Genomic DNA, 21,701 nt, shown 5'->3' with positions numbered 1-21,701 from the left:
TTTTCAGTAAAGGAAGTCAAATGATAAACAGAAATGCAGAAATTGATTTATCCTGTATCACTGAGTCAATAAACACCTCCGACTTGATAGTCGACCAGCTGCCCGTAGCACTAACATAGTCTGCTGCCATTACAATATTCCTTATTCACTTGCTCCTTGCAGTTTGGAAGATTTTTGTTTTTTTGGATAGCAAGTAAAAAGAAAAAAATGCCATGCACTGTGTATAGGGCACACCTGGCCCATTCATAGACCAGTGATCAGATTGTACAGGACTCATCTTTTGAATTGTTTATTGCCAATTGACACCCCGCTTTTGGAAGAGATCCACAGGGGATGAGTGGAGAGGTGGTTGAGCATGCGCACTGCTGCTCATTTTAACAGGTCTAAAAGTGCCCAGTATGGATGATTAGTGTGGAGCGTCCCAGTAGTCGGATCCCCACCAATCAATAAGTTATCACCAGACAATGTGTTTAAATTTTCAATAGATTGGTGCAAAATAATGGAAATCTATATTTTTACAGTTTGTAAATATAGCTTATGACAATAAACCATGAGACCACGGGACCACGAGCAGTTCTGGTTGCATATTGCTATTCCCTGCCTAATGGTCCCTGTATACACTAGCAAAGATAAAGAGATCTGTAGAAAAAGAATTCCTAAAGATCTTATGTCAGAACCTAATGAGCGAGAGGACTTGCCCCCTGGGCGTTAGTTCCCCTGGCTAGTCTACTCCATTAGCATGTTAGTATGCCCCTGTGGGTGTGCTAACATGCTAATAAATGCACAGCGTCAGAGCATGATCTCACTGACCTCTCCGCTGCCATCACGTCCAACATTGGATTTGGCTCAGTGCGCATAACCCCGGAGTTTCGGTCATGCGAACTATGAAGCCGGGTGTACGCATTCTGACTTCAAACTGAAGTAGTGTGCATGACCAAAACTTCAGGATCATGCGCACTGAGCTGAAATCCAGTGTCGGGCGGCGATGGCAGCGGAGAGGTGAGTGAGATCTAACATGCTAATGGAGCCGACTAGGCAAAGGAACTAACGCCCAGGGGACTAGTCCCCTCGCTCATTAGCATACGATAAAAGATCTTTAGAAATACTTTTTCTAAATATCTCTTTATCTATGCTACTGTATACAGGGACTGTTAGGCAGGGAATAGCAGTAAGCACCCAGAACTGCTCGTGGTTCTGGAAGCATGTTGTACCTGACCGGTTCCCTTTATGGTTACCATGATAGTCCCATGACCTTTTAGAAAGGTTTAACAGACAAAAAAAATACACCCCATAAAGCCTATGGGCACTTTTGACATATTAACAATCATTTCCAGACTGGTTGACATGTAATTTTCAGCTTGAGCAAATAAAACTTTAACATTTTTCTCTTTTGGGAGTGTCCCTCCTAGTAATAGAGGCTGGATGTGAGGTCTTAGTGTGTCCAGAATGCAGATGTCGTCACTGGTCATCAGCACAGCTCCATTACATAATTTATGAACAATAAATGTGCTTTTCAGGCTGGCATGCCTCTCTGGCAGAACCTTTACTTTCACTCTCTGGTATCCCACCCATCCTCACAATTCAGGAGCACGCAGAGCATCCTTTTGCTAGGTGATCTGTATGACCAGGATATAATGTTCTCTTTGTATCAGCTGCGGAATAATTATGATGTGCTGAGAACCCAATTTTGTTTAGATATCTTCAACTATAGTCCACTCTCCATTGACAAATGCACACACAAGTCACAATGGTAGCACACTGAAGCAGCAAAATTGTAGAAAATTATCAATGAAAGCTAGTTTCTTAACTTTGAATTTGAAGAAAGTAAATTATTAAAAAAGAAAATTACGTGCAAAGATATACATTGCCTTTCAAATAGCTGTAAATGAAAAAAATTAAAAACCAAAAAACCCTATATTTTCTTAGTTCTGCCTAGATTCTATACTTTAATTATGGCAATACAGTGTACATTTAGTAAACCTGAGATCACAAGATTCTGTTTTGTACTCTTTTGAGTTTTTCTTTTTTGTTTTAATGCTAATGTGGCTGAGCCCTACACACAACATGCAGTAAAGACGTGGTCCTATGTGTCTGTGCCCTATATACGTCATGCAGCGTATATAGTGCGCAGCGTAGAGGCAGAGACCTGTCAGCGGGCAAAGAGAAGCCACCAGGGATCTGCCTGTACGACTAGTGCACAGCACAGCTCAGTCCCCGGTGGTTATTAAAGGGAACCGGTCAGGTACCCTGAGCAACCAGAACCACGAGCAGTTCTGGGTGCATATTGCTAATCCCTGCCTAACCGTCCCTCTATCTAGTATAGATAAAGAGATCTTAAGAAAAAGTATTTCTAAAGATCCATTATGATATGCTAATGAGGTCAGGGACTATTCTCAAGGGCGTTAGTTACTGCGCTCATTCCGCCCTCTTAGCATATTAGCACGGCCACAGAGGTGTGCTAACATGCTATTCATTGCCCAACGTCATCATCAGCGGTGACGCACATACCTATTTCCATTGTCACTGCTTCAGGTTGCCGGGTTTAGGCTCAGTGCGCATGATCAGAAGTCCCGGCACTTCTGGTCAAGTGCACTAGACCTCTCTGAAGCCGGGACGCGCACACCAGACGTTATACTGTTCTTGACCGGAAGTGCCGGGACATCTGATCATGCGCACTGACCCTAAGTCCGGCGTTCTAAAGCGGTGACAATGGACACAAGGGCGTGCTAACATGATAAGAGGGCGGAATGAGTGCGGGAACTAACTGACACCCTTATGACTAGTCCCTGCACTTATTAGCATGTCATAAAATACTTTTTCTTAAGATCCCTTTATCTATGCTACTAGTTACAGGGACAGTTGGGCAGGTATTATAGATATGCACCCAGAACTGCTCGTGGTTTAAAAGTATGTTTTTCTCTGAAACGCTGGAGTAGCTGATACATGTTGCCCAATTTGATACATGCTGCCCAAACCGTGAGAAGCATGTATCAGCTGACCGGTTCCCTTTAAAGAGCTAGTCCTGTAATTGCAAGATATCTTGTAGATCGCTGTGGGCTCCCCAGTAGTCTTGAGGCTGAAACTGGAATCCTGGGCACTGTCTTAAAGGGAATCTGTCAGTAGGATCAAACCCATCTATATGGGCATCTAGGTAATAAGATGCTGAATAAAATTATCTTGATATGGGCAATCCAATATCTTATTCCAGAGAAATCCATGTTTTTCTTATATGTAAATGAGCTGTTCCAGGCTATGGGCTGGACATGTATCTTCCTGAGAATCTGACTCGAAGGCTTATTTTAAATAAAAGTGGGAATTTTGAGATGTAAATAACACAGAGCAGTAGAATTTTGTCTTCTTACAAACACTTCAGCAGCTGCAGCTCTCACAGCTCTACTGTATTGCATCAATGTTGCAACACTGCCTGTGAGGTGGAGGCTGAAGCTGAGAGGAACCTGCACATGTGTCAGTTATAATCACACACAGCTCTGCAGTGAGATCAGGAGAGCAGAGAGCGGCCATCACATGTAATGCCCATTTTATTTTAAATAAATTTGGAGGCAGATTCCCATGCAGAGTAGTGTCTGGTATGCCTAGCCTTTGCTCCATTTATTGTTTATGGGACTGTCTGTAATAGGTGAGCACTGTATACTGGATTTTCTGCAGTCCCATAAAGAATGAATGGCGCAGAGGCTGAGTATGGGTACCTCTACTACATTCAAGAGTGGGCAGAAGAGCACCCAATCTCAGTGGCTGGACCATGAGAGACAAGCAAATTATACCCAGTGATCAGTGGCGTTCCGCTAATAGAAGCAGGCCACTCCACTGCTATGGGGCCCGTGAGCTGGGGGTTGCTCGGCAACTTCTGCCTACGGTGTCAGCACAGTCATCAGACCTCCGCCCAGGATCTCACTTTCAAATGTATTGTCATCACAGATGCCGATACAGTTGAAAGCAATAAGATGGAACGCTGCTATAGGGCCCCGTGATTTCTATGTATGCCCTTGCTAGTGATGTATTTATTTATTTCAATCATTTGTATAGTAATAATTGAGAACATATAAACTAATTGCAGATGGTGGCCTTGGTGGGATTTGCATCAGTGACCCCAACATTATAGTGCTAAACACTGAGAGTAACCCTATAAATACTAACTGTTGATATGTTACCATGAAATGTTAGTCACACAAAATAAGGACAGTCGTTTGTTGCAAATTAATCTAGATTTGTTGGAGGTTTGGGAAAAAAAATGGCAAATGAGGTCTAAAACTGGTAAAGGTAAGTCACATGGGAAAATACGTGCCGAGATTATATATCTAAGGTGGTTGTCCACTACTCCGACAAACCCTACTCAATTGCTATACAGCCTGCTCGCGACGTCTGTGCTGGGTCTCCTGGGACTTGCATGATGTTATGTTGCGTGAGAGCTACAGCCATTCAGTGGCCACTAATGGGTCGCATCACTCTTACTTCCATTGGATGAATCTGCCACCCACAAAGAATGAGAACTGCTGCAGCACGCTCACTTTTTCTGGATGTCCGTTACTCTGATGGTTATCCCACGTGAGTCTAGCAGCTAATGTCCCACCAGACTCTGCACTAACATTGCAGGAGTGCCACCATAGGCGAGCACAGGTTGGTTTTATTTTATACAGGGGAATATAGAGGAGGAGTTGTCCAAATAGAGGATAAACACTGTAATGAGGAAACACTGGATCAAAGCCGACATGGAAAAATAATTTTATTGATTTTTAAGGTTTGGGTACTTTCGCAATGTATGAGCCAGTCTGCCCCTAAAGAGCAGATTTTTCCGTATTGATCCCGAGTGTAAATACATTCAGTACATGAATTTTAGACATTTGTCATATTGGTAATTTTTTCTTCTAAAAGCATCAAAGCCTATTTTGAAAACTTGAACAGGTCCTGAGCTAGACTAGTCCACAGACCAGTAATGGTTCTTCTCATGGGATGAAGTTTTGTCTCCTCTGGGGACTGAACCTTTTTTCCTTCCAAGTGGTGGGAATGCCCTCATCTTTTCGGGTGGATTTGCTTGAAATAGATTTTGACCAGATTTTTGGTACAGACCATTTAATGGGGTTTTCCTACAAACTAGGAACAATTTAGTCAATAGATCTTGTAATAATAATATTTCCATAACTGGATGGGTTTAAAAAAAAAAAAAAATCTACTGTGCTGAGATAATCTTACGTTTATCTCAGCACAGGAACATTTTTTGTTAAACACATCCAATTGTGGAAATTATTATTATTCCAAGATCTATGGATTGAAATGAACTTTAAAATAAACTTAATAGGGGGTTGCCACTCACAACGTTTATCATGTACTACTTAAGGTGTCATGATCTCAAGCAAGCCTATATAAACTGTAAACAGTGTCATCCAGACCACCTGATGAAGCTATATGCGAAATGCACATCAGAGTGCTAGGCACTATGGTCCATTGATTGATACACATGATTGCACATGCTGATGGGTTCTGGTATAGTTGCACTACTGCCCTTTATTAGTAGCTTTGGTGGTGAGTGGTCTCCTTAGGATCAAATTTTGTACTTAAGTTTTTTTTCAGTGTCCATTTTAAGTAGTTTTGTATGAATTGAGTTTTGTGTATAATGGTTATAATGTTATCTCTACAATTATGCTTTTGGTTCTCTGACTACAAAAATGTTTGCCTTCATAATTAATATATTGTATTTTTTATACTTTTTGCCATGTTGTAATATACTAGTGACCACACTGCCTTTCCCTTTTCTTTGCTTATTTTATTCTTTGTTCGACTAATTTGTGTGTGTGTGTGTGTGTGTGTGTGTAAATAAATAAAAAAAAAAAATAAAAAAAAATATATCTATATATATATATATATATATATATATATATATATATATATATATATATATATATATATATATATAGATATATTTTTTTTTATTTTTTTTTTTTATTTATTTACACACACACACACACACACACACACACACAAATTAGTCGAACAAAGAATAAAATAAGCAAAGAAAAGGGAAAGGCAGTGTGGTCACTAGTATATTACAACATGGCAAAAAGTATAAAAAATACAATATATTAATTATGAAGGCAAACATTTTTGTAGTCAGAGAACCAAAAGCATAATTGTAGAGATAACATTATAACCATTATACACAAAACTCAATTCATACAAAACTACTTAAAATACATATACATATACATAATACAGAAGTTCCAGGCGGCACACAATCCTTCAAGGTGCACGTGTCCAAGAAAGGCATCCACAGTATAATTAATACAAAGGACCGGCACTCCAAATCTTCTGAAATATTTTTGTAGTTTTATTCCATCATAATCATAATATACAGGCGTACGCCTGTATATTATGATTATGATGGAATAAACTACAAAAATATTTCAGAAGATTTGGAGTGCCGGTCCTTTGTATTAATTATATATATATATATATATATATAGATATATATATAATATATATCTATATATATATATATATTAGTGTTAATAAAATTTAAATTTGTGTATGGTTTCTTGATATTTATTTGCAAGGTGAGAATTATTATTGGTGAGTCACTTGGACTCCATTGAAGTGTATTATTTTTTTGTCATTTTAGAATAGGTTTTCAGGTCTAATATCGGTTACTAGCTGCAGTCAAGGTAATTAAAATCATAGAGTACATCAAAGGGGCCACCTCATCCCTCTTTGGTTTATTTATTTCATACGGTAAGATGGTCCTCCTTTAATGACCTCCTTTGATGCCCTCCTTGACTCTGGTAAAATGTGTATCACTCACCTTAGGAATATGAATGTAGAAAAAAAAATTTATGCTGATTTATTTATTTTTTTTCTCCTTTTTAGAATCTTTGTACACTTACCACAGGACTGAAAGATGAACAGAAAGGACTACTACAGACAATTGCTAGGGAACAAATATGGAAGACCATGCATACCACACCAAGAGTAAGATCTAAGTTGGTACATATAGTTATTGTGCCCCTCAACATGACTATAGTACAATTTTCCACATTATCATGTGAAAAGTATCATCACATTACACTAATTTTAGTCTTTGTATCCTCTAACATGATTTTTCGTACACTATTTAAGCATTAAGGAAAACCGGTCACCAGGGCAAAAACGTCCATTTGTTAAAATGGAAGACTGCCTTTTTGTGACATTTTGTAAACCTGACGCATCCTTTAAGGCAGTTTTGTGTTTACCACAAAACTGCACACTGTGGCCACAAAAACACATTTTGTGGGGAAAAAAATGCATCAAAAACGCATGCGTTTTTTATGTGTTTTTTGACCATGCATTTTTTGTGTTTTTTGTGGGGTTTTTTTAACACCAAGGGGTGAAAAACGCAGAGAAAACCGCAAAAAGAATTTACGTATTGCGGCTTTGTTGTCACCACAAAACTGCAGCCAAAAAAAAAAAAGCTACAACGTGGGACATAAAATCTCAGACTTTGCATGGAAGGAAAAGCATGCAGTTTAGTCACAACAAAAACACTCAAAGGACACCTGTAGGGTAAAAAAAGCAAAACGCTATTAAGTTCAGTCATAGAAGCACAGCCTGTGAGGGTTCATTTACTGCTTTGTGCATAATGAGCGGCGTCTGTAACACCGCCTGCCACTGACTGACAGCCGGCTCAGCATTGCATCAGTACAGAGCCGGCTGTCAGTCAGCGCCTGGGAAACGAATAGTCAAGTATATCTTTTTGGATCTACAGGATAATTTGCTCTTACTATCCTCTCTGCATGGGGCATACATGCTGCAAGTACATATGGCAGCTAGAGAGTATATACACATATTCCCAAGAAAGGCCCCTTGTTGTCAGTGTATACATCTTTATTTCACCCTGCCCTTGGACTCATGTAATAAAACATTGTGGTTTACCTCTGATATTAGAATATTTAGCCAGGGCACGTGCCAATGTTGGCTGTTTATTTTCTGATCTTCTTCTGTAACTATATATAAAGAGGTTTGTTGACCCATCTGCTTCACCCCCGGTCTTTATAGCTACTTCTGTAAAGAGCCTGCAACCTCCAAACCCCAAGACTGTAAGATAAACACACTGCGGTGTAGTTGTGGTGATATTTATGCCAGACTGAAGTGTTTTGTCAGTTTATGTGACGTGAAAAACATTATTAAAAAAAAAAATAGTAGATTAAATAAAGATAATGAAACGTCTGAAGGTTTTAGAGTTTTCTTAGTTATCGTCATTGTGAAAACTTGTATTCAGCAAATACTGTTACCATGAGATGGTATCTTCAAAATAGTATTTAAAGCTGATATCTCACTTTTTAAGAGGCCCGATCACTTCTAAGAAAAACTCGAAAAGTGACCAGATCAAATTTATAAGCTTTTCTCAAATGTGTCATTATCAAATCAGATTATTTCCCTTAGTTTTAGGGTTCATGCAGACGTCAGGCTTTCCTCTAGCCCTGTTTTTAACAGATAGCAGTCGTAAATATGATTGTACATAGTTCATGTCAAATTTTTCATTTTTTATACCCTTGATCCTCAGAAAAGTACAGAGATTAGTCCAATATTGATCTGCGTGTCGGATAATAGTCACCAATGCACGTCTACGAGTCCGCACAAAATCGGACAGTACTTGCATGCTGTCTGTGTGCTGTCCATTTTTCACGGGCTGCTTGATAGAAGCTTGAAAACTTTCAGCAGTTTTCTTTTTTCATTCAAGAAAAACCTGATAAAACGCTGACTCAACTCTGATAGTAAAAACTGACCAAACATTGATGAAAATCTGATCAAAAACACTGATGAAATGGTGACCGATTATTTGCATACCAGAAAAATCACTGACTTCGGAATTAAATTGAACCTGTCAGGTGCAATATACACCCAGTACCACGAGCAGTTCTGGGTGCATATTGCTAATCCCTGCCTAACCATCCCTGTATATAGGAGCATAGATAAAGGGATCTCTAGGAAAAGTATTTCTAAAGATCTTTTATCTTATGCTAATGAGCGCAGGGACTAGCCCCAAGGGTGTTATATTCCTGAACAAGTCCGTCCTCTTAGCATGTCAGCACACCCACAGGGGAATACTAACAAGCTAGTCAATGCGGCGTCGCCAGCGTTGAGTTTGACCGCGCTTCTGATTGCCCGACACTTCCAGTCACGCGCAGTAGACCTCTCTGACGCCGAGACACGTACACCCATCTTTATACTGCACATGACCGGAAGTGTCCGGCATTCAGAAGCGCAGTCACAGTGAATACAGGTACGCGCGGCACCGGTGGTGATGCTAAATTGAATGGCATGTTAGTACACCGCTGTGGGTGACCTAACATGCTAAGAGGACGAACTAGTCAGGGGATATAACACCCTTGGGACTAATCCCCATGCTCATTAACATAAGATAAAAGATCTTTAGAATAACTTTTTGTAACAATCTATTTATCTATGCTACTAGATACAGGGAGGGTTAGGCAGGGATTAGCACCCACAACTGCTCATGGTTCTGGGTGCATATTGGGCCTGACCGGTTCCCTTTAAGAAATTACACACCTAAAGTGCCTTATCCAGCGTCGGACGCGATGGAAGCAGGAGAGGTGAGTGAGATCATCCACTGGCGCTGCGCATTCATTAGCATGTTAGCACACCCACAGGGGCGTACTAACATGCAAATGAAGCCGACTAGCAAGGGAGGCAATACCTTTGGGACTAGTCCCCGTGCTCATTAGATAAAAGATGTTAAGAAATACTTTTCCTAAAGATCTCTGCATCTATGCTAGTGTATACAGGGACGGATAGGCAGGGATTAGCAATATGTACCCAGAACTGCTCGTGGTTCTGGGTGCATATTGCACCTGACAGATTCCCTTTAAGTCTTACAGTGACAAAGGTTTTAATAGCTGAGCACATGCTCAGCTGAGATTCCCATCTCTGGGAGATACTGTGAGGAATATTATTACTTAATAACAAGTGTAACTTTGTGCACAGATTTGATTAAGAATCGTGGTGAACACAATTCATCTGTTTCGCCAAGTTGGTGCTTTAAAAAATACTATGAAAAATTGAATTCTTCTACAGTGTTTAAAAGTTTGTAAACCCTCCAGAATTTTACGTATTTCTGCAAACATTTGAGCTAAAACTGCATTTTCACACAAACCCTAAAAGTATATAAAGTGGATGCAGCCGATAGTCCCAGTCTGTAGTGAAGCGACTGGAGATGTGATGTGCAACGATGGAAAGAATAAAACTGAATGGCAAACCACGAACAAAAGAGCAGTCAGCTGTGAGGTTTGTTTTCTTTTCTCCTGGCCCTGTTCCAACTTGTATACATATTCGAGTTATGAACAAACCCACAGAACACATAGTAACTGGGTTTTTTTTTGAGAACAGTGGCTTTCTCCTTGCAATCCTGCCATGCACAATATTGTTGGCCAGTGTCGTCCTAGTGGGGGACTCCGTAGATAATGTGAAAGTTGTTTAGATGTTATGTTGACTTCCTTTCGTGACCTTGCGGACTGCAGTACAACTTGCAATTGGAGTGACCTTTGTTTGTCGATGTCATGTCTTCACTCCGGGGTTCAAACTGGTGATCTCTGGTTGTCTGTCAATTTCCCTCTTAATTGGACTACAATCTGTTTTGTGTTGGTCCAACTGCTAAAGGATCTCTTGTCATTCTTTCTTATGCTTTGCTTTCCTGTTTCACTTCTAATCAGATGTGTGCACTTTCTCATTTGGTTTGCCCAATTACATTTTGGCAGGAGCTATTTATCCCTACTACTCAAAGGTCTCAGTACTGGCTATTTTTCTGGTTGTTCCGGATGATAATTGTCGAGAGTCCCAGCTCCTCGGTTAAGGTTTTCTTACTGAGACATTGCTATTGCAATTCCCTGCAATTTGTGTGAATCCCTTCCCAGTTATCTCCTGTTTTGTTAAATTTAGGTGTAGGAGAGTTTCCATGTGTTCTGTTATTCGTTTTGGTTTCTTGTAGTTCATCATTCCTGTACGACTGTGTTTGCACGTTCCTAGCCCTGTGTCTCACCATCTGCCTGTGTGCACTTCACTTACAGTGCCTACAAGTAGTATTCAACCCCCTGCAGATTTAGCAGGTTTACACATTTGGAATTAACTTGGCATTGTGACATTTAGACTGTAGATCAGCCTGGAAGTGTGAAATGCACTGCAGCAAAAGAGAATGTTATTTCTTTTTTTATTTTTTTTTTTAAATTGTGAAAAGTTTATTCAGAGGGTCATTTATTATTCAACCCCTCAAACCACAAGAATTCTGTTTGGTTCCCCTAAAATATTAAGAAGTATTTCAGGCACAAAGAACAATGAGCTTCACATGTTTGGATTAATTATCTCTTTTTCCAGCCTTTTCTGACTAATTAAGACCCTCCCCAAACTTGTGAACAGCACTCATACTTGGTCAACATGGGAAAGACAAAGGAGCATTCCAAGGCCATCAGAGACAAGATCGTGGATGGTCACAAGGCTGGCAAGGGGTACAAAACCCTTTCCAAGGAGTTGGGCCTACCTGTCTCCACTGTTGGGAGCATCATCCGGAAGTGGGAGGCTTATGGAACTACTCTTAGCCTTCCACGGCCTGGACAGCCTTTGAAAGTTTCCACCCGTGCCGAGGCCAGGCTTGTCCGAAGAGTCAAGGCTAACCCAAGGACAACAAGGAAGGAGCTCCGGGAAGATCTCATGGCAGTTGGGACATTGGTTTCAGTCAATACCATAAGTAACGTACTCCACCGCAATGGTCTCCGTTCCAGACGAGCCCGTAAGGTACCTTTACTTTCAAAGTGTCATGTCAAGGCTCGTCTACAGTTTGCTCATGATCACTTGGAGGACTCTGAGACAGACTGGTTCAAGGTTCTCTGGTCTGATGAGACCAAGATCGAGATCTTTGGTGCCAACCACACACGTGACGTTTGGAGACTGGATGGCACTGCATACGACCCCAAGAATACCATCCCTACAGTCAAGCATGGTGGTGGCAGCATCATGCTGTGGGGCTGTTTCTCATCCATGGGAAGATGGATAGCACGGCCTACCTGGAGATTTTGGCCAGGAACCTCCGCTCCTCCATCAAGGATCTTAAGATGGGTCGTCATTTCATCTTCCAACAAGACAACGACCCAAAGCACACAGCCAAGAAAACCAAGGCCTGGTTCAAGAGGGAAAAAATCAAGGTGTTGCAGTGGCCTAGTCAGTCTCCTGACCTTAACCCAATTGAAAACTTGTGGAAGGAGCTCAAGATTAAAGTCCACATGAGACACCCAAAGAACCTAGATAACTTAGAGAAGATCTGCATAGAGGAGTGGGCCAAGATAACTCCAGAGACCTGTGCCGGCCTGATCAGGTCTTATAAAAGACGATTATTAGCTGTAATTGCAAACAAGGGTTATTCCACAAAATATTAAACCTAGGGGTTGAATAATAATTGACCCACACTTTTATGTTGAAAATTTATTAAAATTTAACTGAGCAACATAACTTGTTGGTTTGTAAGATTTATGCATCTGTTAATAAATCCTGCTCTTGTTTGAAGTTTGCAGGCTCTAACTTATTTGCATCTTATCAAACCTGCTAAATCTGCAGGTGGTTGAATACTACTTGTAGGCACTGTATGTTTATTGTTGTTTTTGTGTTATACTTGGTTTATAACTTAAGGTTCTGTTAAGGACATTTAGGATCAGCCATCAATGAGTGGGGGTGCCATTACGTGACCATTGGGTGCCAACCTCCGCTATCAGACAAATCAGGTCAGGTCTAAAGGCCACTTTACACGTTGTGACATCGCTAAAGCGATGTCGGTGGGGTCATGGAATTCGTGACGCACATCCGGCCGCGTTAGCGATGTCGTTGCATGTGACACCTACGTGCGATCGAAAATCGTCGCAAACACGTGTAAATTTGCTAATCGTTGACATGCTCCCCTATTTCCAATTATCGTTGCTGCTGCAGGTACGATGTTGTTCGTCGTTCCTGCAGCATCACACATCGCTATGTGTGACACCGCAGGAACGGGGAACCTCACCTTACCTGCGGCCGCCGACAATGGGGAAGGAAGGAGGTGGGCGGGATGTTCGTCCCGCTCATCTCCGCCTCTCCGCTTCGATTGGGTGGCCGCTTAGTGACGTTGCTGTGACGCCGAACTAACCTCCCCCTTAGAAAGGAGCCGGTTCGCCGGTCACAGCGACGTTGCTAGGCAGGTAAGTAGTGTGACGGGTCTGCACGATTTTGTGCGCCACGGGCAGCAATTTGCCCGTGACGCACAAACGATGGGGGCGGGTATGCATGCTAGCGATCTAGCCTTTAGGCAAATACTAGCCTGATTTCTGAACTGTGAATTTCTGGTTTTACATCTCCCCTGGTTTTTCCATCCCTGTGAGAGTGTTGGGGTTCAGTCGTAACAGTCGACTACTGGTGGGGAGGGTAATAATGGTCCTGAATTTCCTTATTTGTACACAATTGGTTTGTCTCTGGATTGGCAGCATTCAAACTCTTTATAGGTGGTGTTACAATCTTAGGCTGCTTTCACACTATGTTTTTTTAACATGCGTCATGAACGTTTTTGCTGTAAAAGCAGATCCTGCTTTTACAGCAAAAAAAGCATGCAAACACATATGTTATTTTGCAGGATCCTGTCACTTTACGTTTATGGGCGGGCATTGGAGTCATGTGCTCGGGAGTCAGTGGAGCTGAACGTGATAGACTGGGAGCCGGCATCTGACAGCTGCGGAGGCTCGTAACCAAGGTAAACATCGGGTAACTTGCTTGGATACCCGATATTTACGTTGGTTACGAGCATCCGCAGCTGCTAGGAGCCGGGCTCCCTGCACACGTAACCAACGTAAACATCGGGTAACTAAGAGAAGCGCTTTGCTTGGTTACCCGATATTTACCTTGGTTATGAGTGTCCGCAGCTCTGAGGCGGGGGAGAGAGAGGGAGGGGGAGAGAGAGACTGTCTATCAGCATGCCAGCGTTCACATACGTTTGCATGCAGTATAGTCAGGATCCAGCAATTTGCAGTATTTGGATGCAGCTCAAAAACGCTACAAGTAGCGTTTTTGAAAAATGTTAAAAAAACTGCAACTCGCTGGATCCTCACTATAACGCACGCAAACGCATGTGAACGCATGTTGACGCGAGTCCATTGCAAATGCATTGAAATGAAAACGCATTTGCACTGGATCCGTTTTTGCGTTAAAAAAACGTTCATGACGGATGTTAAAAAAAATGTAGTGTGAAAGCAGCCTTAGAAATCTTTTTTTTTACATGCCATGACACACTTCCACAAACGTTTTGTGAGGTTCTCACTTTGATAGATCCCTGTTCTTTAAATAAAATAGGTCACCACTTACATCTGGTTGTCATCCCATTGATTTAAAACATCAAACTTTTCAATATTCTCCTTTTAAATTATCTGCTAATCCAAAGGGTTAACACATTTGTGGCACTCGCTGGCGTGGTATTGTCTCATTATTCTCAATAAAAAAGACAAAGTACAATATTTTGGACTTATTTGTTTGGTTTGGTTCTTTTCATCGACTTTTAGGACTTATGTGAAAATTTGACGTAGTTTGAGGTCATATTTAGGCTGAAATTCTAACAGATTCTCGAGCATTCATACACTTTCAAGCACCACTGTAGTTTTCTCAAAAATGTTACAAATATTGTTCATAATTTCACCAAAGCATCCCAGTGTGCTGCTACTCAGCAAAACATAATTCTCATTCCCTCCACTAGGAGCCTGTACATTATACAGAACATTGATATAAAAGCTGAATTGACAAAAAGGCGCAGATGGTGTTTTACCTGGTGGTAACAGATAAACAGTTTAACAGATCCACTAACCTCATATAGTTGTGAGAGACTCAACCACTACAGAGCACATAATCAGAACCCAAGATGAAAGGTGATAGTATGTAAAGATAGAAAGGGCTAATCTGCGCTGCCAGAGGAAGGATAATTACTGAAGATTAGTAGAGATAAAACATGTGATTTTTATTTTTCTATTCATTTCACAGTCCTCATAACTCCTTCTTCAAGACCAAAAATCAGTGATGTACAAACAAAAGTTAAATTTGAGTCTCTCAATACATAAACAGAGAGCCCACAACAGAGAACTGGTATCGGGTTTTACCTCTACAGATTCTTCTTCTAGTCTCCATCTCCCATTGCTCTATAATGCACAGAAGTGAATGTTATATTGGAGTATATATAACTACATCAAGCACAGATCTCCCGTGTTTAGATGTAGCAGTTGTCTTCCCCCATACTGCGGTATATTACAGCTCAGAGTCAGGAAGTCTCACACACAGTTGTTAAGACGGTGAGACAGCAGAGAGCTCAACTTCAGTTAACTTAGTCTTCTTAAATGTGAAAGATCTTTTATACTAAATTACTTAGGATATATATGTGTTTGTGTATATGTGTGTATGTATATATGTGTGTGTGTGTGTGTGTGTGTATATATATATATATATATAGATAGATAGAGATATATATATATATATATAGATAGATAGATAGAGATATATATATAGATATATATATATAGATAGATAGATAGAGAGATATATATATATATATATATATATATATATATATATATATATATATATAGATAGATAGATAGATAGATAGATAGATAGATAGATAGATAGATAGATAGATAGATAGAGATATATATATATATATATATATATATATCTATATATATATCGTAATCTATATATACAGAGATATAGTGGCTCTTATTACTTTATTACTTTTCATGTGTATTTTATTTATTTTTCTTGCTCTAGACGAGTGCCACAAAAGATGAACTTCGACCCTCAGAAGAAGAGGTTGGAACATTTACTAAGATAATCGAGGCAATGGGCTTTACTGGGCCATTGAAATATAACAAATGGGTAAGGAAATAAAAATGTATCTTGTGGGTTAAAATGACTGATTCTACAAATTATTATTATTATTATTATTATTATTATTATTTGCAATGTCTAGACTAGTACCCAAATTTGGATGCAAGTGTTTTGAATACTGACTTATTGTTGGTTCTGTAGCCGATTTTAGATTGAATGCTCTTGCAGAGTATTGTGTGTAGTTGCCAGACTGTGGGTAGGAAACGGTTAAGTGTTGGTAATGTGATGTATCATAATGTGCTGTTCTGTGGAGGAAGATGGATTCTGCCCAGCAAAAGACAATATGAATAATTAGAATTAAGTGTTGGAAGGGACCAGCCCACCATGGGAAAGGTCAAGTGAAAGGGAAAGTGACAGTCCATTCTAGAAGAGTCAGTTGATGGAAGACCTAGTGAGCAAAAGTGATGAATGTATAGTCAGTCGGTTGTGAAGGTTGCATACAGTTGATGATTTGTGGCAACAAAGGAGTAGAGGAGCCTGAAGGTGAGATAGCGTGAACCTCGTTTGTTGACAAAGACACAGAGTATGAACAGCTTTGAAACGAGAGAATGACCCTCGAACGGAGTGGCTCCAGTCAATGAGAGCCAGAGGACAGAACTCTAGAAGCCTGACCCCTTAACCATCAAGATACCAAGTTAAAGGGAAGGTGTCATCAAAAAAAAAATTCAATGTAAAGTATTAATGTTTTAATGTTTTGTTTAAATATTATTTGTTCTTAATTGTGAAAAATATAAAAATAAAAAGTTTGATATTTTCCACTTTTAAACACCAGGTGTAGCAGCTGCTGAAATCCTAGTGTAGAACTACTGTAGAACTAGCTCACATTACAACTGCAGTAAAAGTGGGTGGAATCTGCTCTCATATGTGTGATCTCACACCTCCCCCTCCCAATCTGCGTGTTTCCAAAAGGGTAAGAGAGAATGAAGTTTAGGGACACAGTGCGGAGCCATTTTGTTGGTGACTGCAAAGTGATCCTAATCTCTAAAGTGTCACTAAGGACAGTTGACATGGTATCCCCACTGTATCCCGCGCCGCACTGTATCCCGTGTCATGCTGTATCCTGCACTGTATCCCGCTCTGCGCTGTATCCTGCACTATATCCCGCGCCGCACTGTATCCTACGCCACACTGTATCCTGCACTGTATCCCGCGTCGCACTGTATCCTGCACAGTATCCCGTGCTGCACTGTATCCTGTACTGTATCCCGCGCCCCCATATACTGTGCTGCTGGCTTCGATCGAGGGTCCGAGGTGACATGCGGAGAGGAGGGGTGATCAGCCTGAGGGGCACTACACTACAGATGTCACACCGTGATAACCGCTTCCAGCTGCATGCACTCATCTCAGACCTACGCCCCCGGCAGCCTGTCATGTCAGCCTGGTATCTGTTCCTTCTTTCAGCAATCACAGCACATGGGAGTGGAGGCCCGAGGTGAGCATATGCAGGGAGGAGGTGCTGAGCGGCAGGGTGGGGAGCAGCATGCCAGGATCAGTTACGGGGCAATCACCGTTGCCAGGCACCGGTACTCACCCCATTCCGGCAGGTGACGGGGGGAAAGTGCAGCACACAGTATCACGCTGTGAGCTCCACAAAGATGGCACCGATCTCCTCCCTCGGCTGTGATCTGGACAGCCCAGGGGGCGCGTCCAGGTCACAGCAGGGAGCTGTCCTGTATTAAGTATAGAGTCAGAGTCCGACCATCAGAGTAAATGCCCAGGGGGCTGCCATAAAGGAGGTGAGTAACTGTCGTTACACACACCAAATCCAAGATGACAGCCCCCAGTGCTTCAGTAACACTAGAACTAAATACAAAATAAATAAACTATGAATTTAATTTTGTGTTAAAAATACTTGATTCCATAATCACTATTATTAATACGAAAATAAAAAAACGTGACACTTTACCTTTAATCTCAACTGGTGTGTAGAGTTGAGCGTGGTTCGTGGTTCTCCAGTTCTAGGCTCGAGTGATTTTGGGGCCTGTTCTAGATCGAACTAGAACTCGAGCTTTTTGCAAAAGCTCGATAGTTCTAGAAACGTTCGAGAACGGTTCTAGCAGCAAAAAAACAGCTAAATCATAGCTTGGTTTCTGCTGTAATAGTGTAAGTCACTCTGTGAATCACACTATTATGACATTTCAGTGTATAGTGTGCGTGAACAGCGCCTTCCGATCACTGCTGTTTCTATAATGGCGATCGCCATTTTTTTTTTTTTTTTCCTTGTCTTCCTTCCCTAAGCGCGCGCGTCTTGTGGGGCGGGCCAGCATGTCAGCCAATCCCAGACACACACACAGCTAAGTGGACTTTGAGCCAGAGAAGCAACGGCATGTGTGATAGGATGTCCATGTCACATGTCCCTGCATTATAAAAACGGACATTTTCTTCCAGGACGCCATTATCTGCCTTCTGCGTCTTTGGTGTCAGACATCACTGTCGCAGCTCCGTCCTCCTCCTGAGTCCTATCGCCGATACAGCTGTATGCGCTGCATACACAGCGTTAGACAGCTTAGGGAGAGCACTTTATAGCAGTCCTTTTAAGGGCTCAAACCGGCAGGGTCAGAGAGCCATAGGTGACAGGTCCTGCAAACAGCAACAGCGTCTGTGTAGCCAAGGTCAGGGATTTCCTCCCTGCATTTCACCATTAGGAGGGAATAGAAAGGCAGGCTTCCATTCCTCTACCCATACCCACAATCCTGGCACTGTACCCTCCTGTCCTCTGCACACTCCAACTCATTATAACTAAGCCATTATACTAGCAAACACTCAGTGTACCTAGTGGCATCCTAAACGTGGCTATTGGAGTTTGCTATAGTCCCACTAGTGCAAAGACATTTGCAGAGCACGTCTGCCTGCATTGCACACTCCAACTTTTTTAAACGAAGCAATTTTACTAGCAAACACTCAGTGTACCTAGTGGCATCCTATACGTGGCTATTGGACTTTGCTATAGTCCCACTAGTGCAAAGACATTTGCAGAGCGCGTCTGCCTGCATTGCACACTCCAACTTTTTTAAACTAAGCAATTTTACTAGCAAACACTCAGTGTACCTAGTGGCATCCTATACGTGGCTTTCTTTGTCGCTCTATTGGGAGACCCAGACAATTGGGTGTATAGGCTATGCCTCCGGAGGCCGCACAAAGTATTACACTTAAAAGTGTTAAGCCCCTCCCCTTCTGCCTATACACCCCCCGTGCTCCCACGGGCTCCTCAGTTTTTTGCTTTGTGCGAAGGAGGTCAGACACGCACGCACAGCTCCATAGATGGGTCAGCAGCAGCTGCTGACCATGTCGGATGGAAGAAAAGTGGGCCCATATAGGGCCCCCAGCATGCTCCCTTCTCACCCCACTCTTGTCGGCGGTGTTGTAAGGTTGAGGTATCCATTGCGGGTACGGAGGCTGGAGCCCACATGCTGCTTTCCTTCCCCATCCCCCTCAGGGCTCTGGGTGAAGTGGGATCTTACCGGTCTTCAGGCACTGAGACCGTGCTCCATCCACAGCTCCTAAGACTCTGCTGGATAGGAGCCGGGTATCGTTCAGGGACATGGCCCTGCTACTTGAAGGTACTCTGTGTCCCTGTGGGGACCGCGCACAGCAACACTCCAGCATTGCTGGGTGTGCTAGTGCACCGGGGACCGCGGCGCTGACCGGGTTAATGTGCCATTACACACTCAGCGTCGCTGAGTGTGTTTATGTAGGGGGACTACCGTACTACCGCCGCCGCCATGTTTTTAACACTGAGGCGCGGCTGGGACTTGTAGTGCGCCGGGGACTTCCGCGCGGCCGCGCTTTTATGGCAGCCGCGCTCATTACTTGAGTCCCCGGCTTGTACGGCCTAGTGTTTCCTCCTCCCGCCCACAGCCCTGACAGGCAGGGGAAGGGCGGGACGCTTTACAGACGAGCTGCAGTGAGGGCTGGAGCATGCTTTGCATACTCCACTCCCCTCACTGCACTGTGAGGCACCAGTTCCCGCTCTTTCTAAGGGTCACGCCCACGGCTTCCTCCTCTCTCAGGACGCCGGCAGCCGTGCCATTACACACTCAGCATCGCTGAGTGTGTTTATGTAGGGAGACTACCGCGCTGACCGCCGCCGCCATGTTTTGACACTGAGGCGCGGCTGGGACTTGTAGTGCGCCGGGGACTTCCGCGCGGCCGCGCTTTTACGGCGGCCGCGTTTATTACTCGAGTCCCCGGCTTTTGCGGCCTAGTCTTTCTTCCTCCCGCCCACAGCCCTGACAAGCAGGGGAAGGGCGGGACGCTGCACAGGATGAGCAGCACTGAGGGCTGGAGCATGCTTTGCATACTCCACCCCCCTCACTGTCCTCTCCTCAGAAGCCGGCAGCCATTCCTGTCAGCTCCTTGAATGCTGCAGAGGGGGACAAATTCTGACAGACCCAGGCAGGGACCCTGGTGGCCTCACAACCGCTTTATGCGGGGGGTATGCAGCATCTGTGGTGCTAGCCACATTTGTGCAGGAGTGTAATTTTAAATCATATGTTTATAAGATATGCTTTACACTGTATGGTGCACAGTTGATTCTGTATATATATTGTGATGCTCAGGGAAGTCAACAGCATGGCGCCCATAAAAGGCAGGAGCGCCAAACCACAGGCTTACTATGCTGCCTGCGCCGCATGTACAACCCCTCTGCCGGCAGGATCCACTGAGCAATCCAGACTGGTATCTCAGCACAGGGGCACTGTTGAATCATTGCTCCCTGGCCCACCTCAGTTGGACCAGAGGTCTCCCCGGGGTGTCTCATAGATCCCAGAGTGAGGTCTCTGATACAGACCCCAGCCCCTGACCGTCTGAGCGAGCTCGCTGGGAAATTCCCTCGACATCTTCATATTGGTCAGGGTCTCAGCGGGGGGAATCCCTGGATGATGAAGCGGAGACAGCTGATCAGGATTCTGATCCTGAGGCCGCTCTCAATCTTGATACGCCTGACGGGGACGCCATAGTGAACGATCTTATAGCGTCTATCAATCAAAGATGCCACTCACAGGCAGATGGAGCTCTGGTTGAAATCCATCTATGAAGCTATCAGCGCTTCTTTTACACCAGCATTTGCAGCCGTATGGGTGCTACAAGCTATCTCAGCAGGTCAAGCGCAAATTGACGCAGCCACACAGACGTCGGCATTTGCGTCTTACGCTATTAATGCTGTCCTGGACTCTGCGAGCCGTATGGCGGTTGCCTCCGCCAATTCGGTGGTACTCTGCAGGGCCTTGTGGCTACGGAACTGGAAGGCAGATTCTGCTTCCAAAAAAGCGTTTAACCAGTTTGCCAATTTCTGGCGACCGACTGTTTGGCGAACGTTTGGATGAAATCATCAAACAATACAAGGGAAAGGATACATCTTTACCCCAGCCCAAACCGAACATACCCCAACAGAGGATGGGGCAGTCGAGGTTTCGGTTCTTTCGGGGCGCGGGCAGGTCCCAATTCTCCTCGTCCAAAAGGCCTCTGAATAGATCAAGGGCTCTCCGATTCATGGCGGTCTAAGTCAAAAAGACCACCGGAGGTGCCGCTACCAAAGCGGCTTCTTGATGGCTTTCGGTCTCCTCAATCCGCATCCTCGGTTGGTGGCAGGCTTTCCCGCCTTTGCGACTCCTGGCTGCCAAGGGTAAAAGACCGTTGGGCGAGAGACATTCTGTCTCACGGTTACAAGTTAGAGTTCGCCTCTCGTCCCCCGACTCGATTCTTCAGGTTATCCCCGCCTCCCGAGCGAGCCGAGGCTCTTCTGCAGGCGCTGGGCACCCTGA

At 43.2% G+C, this 21,701-nt stretch overlaps 1 protein-coding gene across 1 annotated transcript in view; it reads left to right on the top strand.

Annotated features, from left to right (window-relative positions):
• UQCC1 (ubiquinol-cytochrome c reductase complex assembly factor 1) overlaps positions 1–21,701 on the top strand; it is a 213,519-nt gene that overhangs the window by 47,454 nt on the left and 144,364 nt on the right. Inside the window, exons 3-4 of the mRNA XM_075350030.1 lie at positions 6,877–6,978; positions 15,820–15,927. Coding sequence (XP_075206145.1) covers positions 6,877–6,978; positions 15,820–15,927 — 210 coding nt within the window. The remainder of the gene's footprint in view (positions 1–6,876; positions 6,979–15,819; positions 15,928–21,701) is intronic.

Source organism: Anomaloglossus baeobatrachus, chromosome 5 (assembly GCF_048569485.1).
Source record: "Anomaloglossus baeobatrachus isolate aAnoBae1 chromosome 5, aAnoBae1.hap1, whole genome shotgun sequence".
Lineage (NCBI taxonomy): Eukaryota > Metazoa > Chordata > Amphibia > Anura > Aromobatidae > Anomaloglossus > Anomaloglossus baeobatrachus.
The sequence above is the reverse complement of the archived record's forward strand: the minus strand, read 5'-3'. Positions and strand labels throughout refer to the sequence as shown.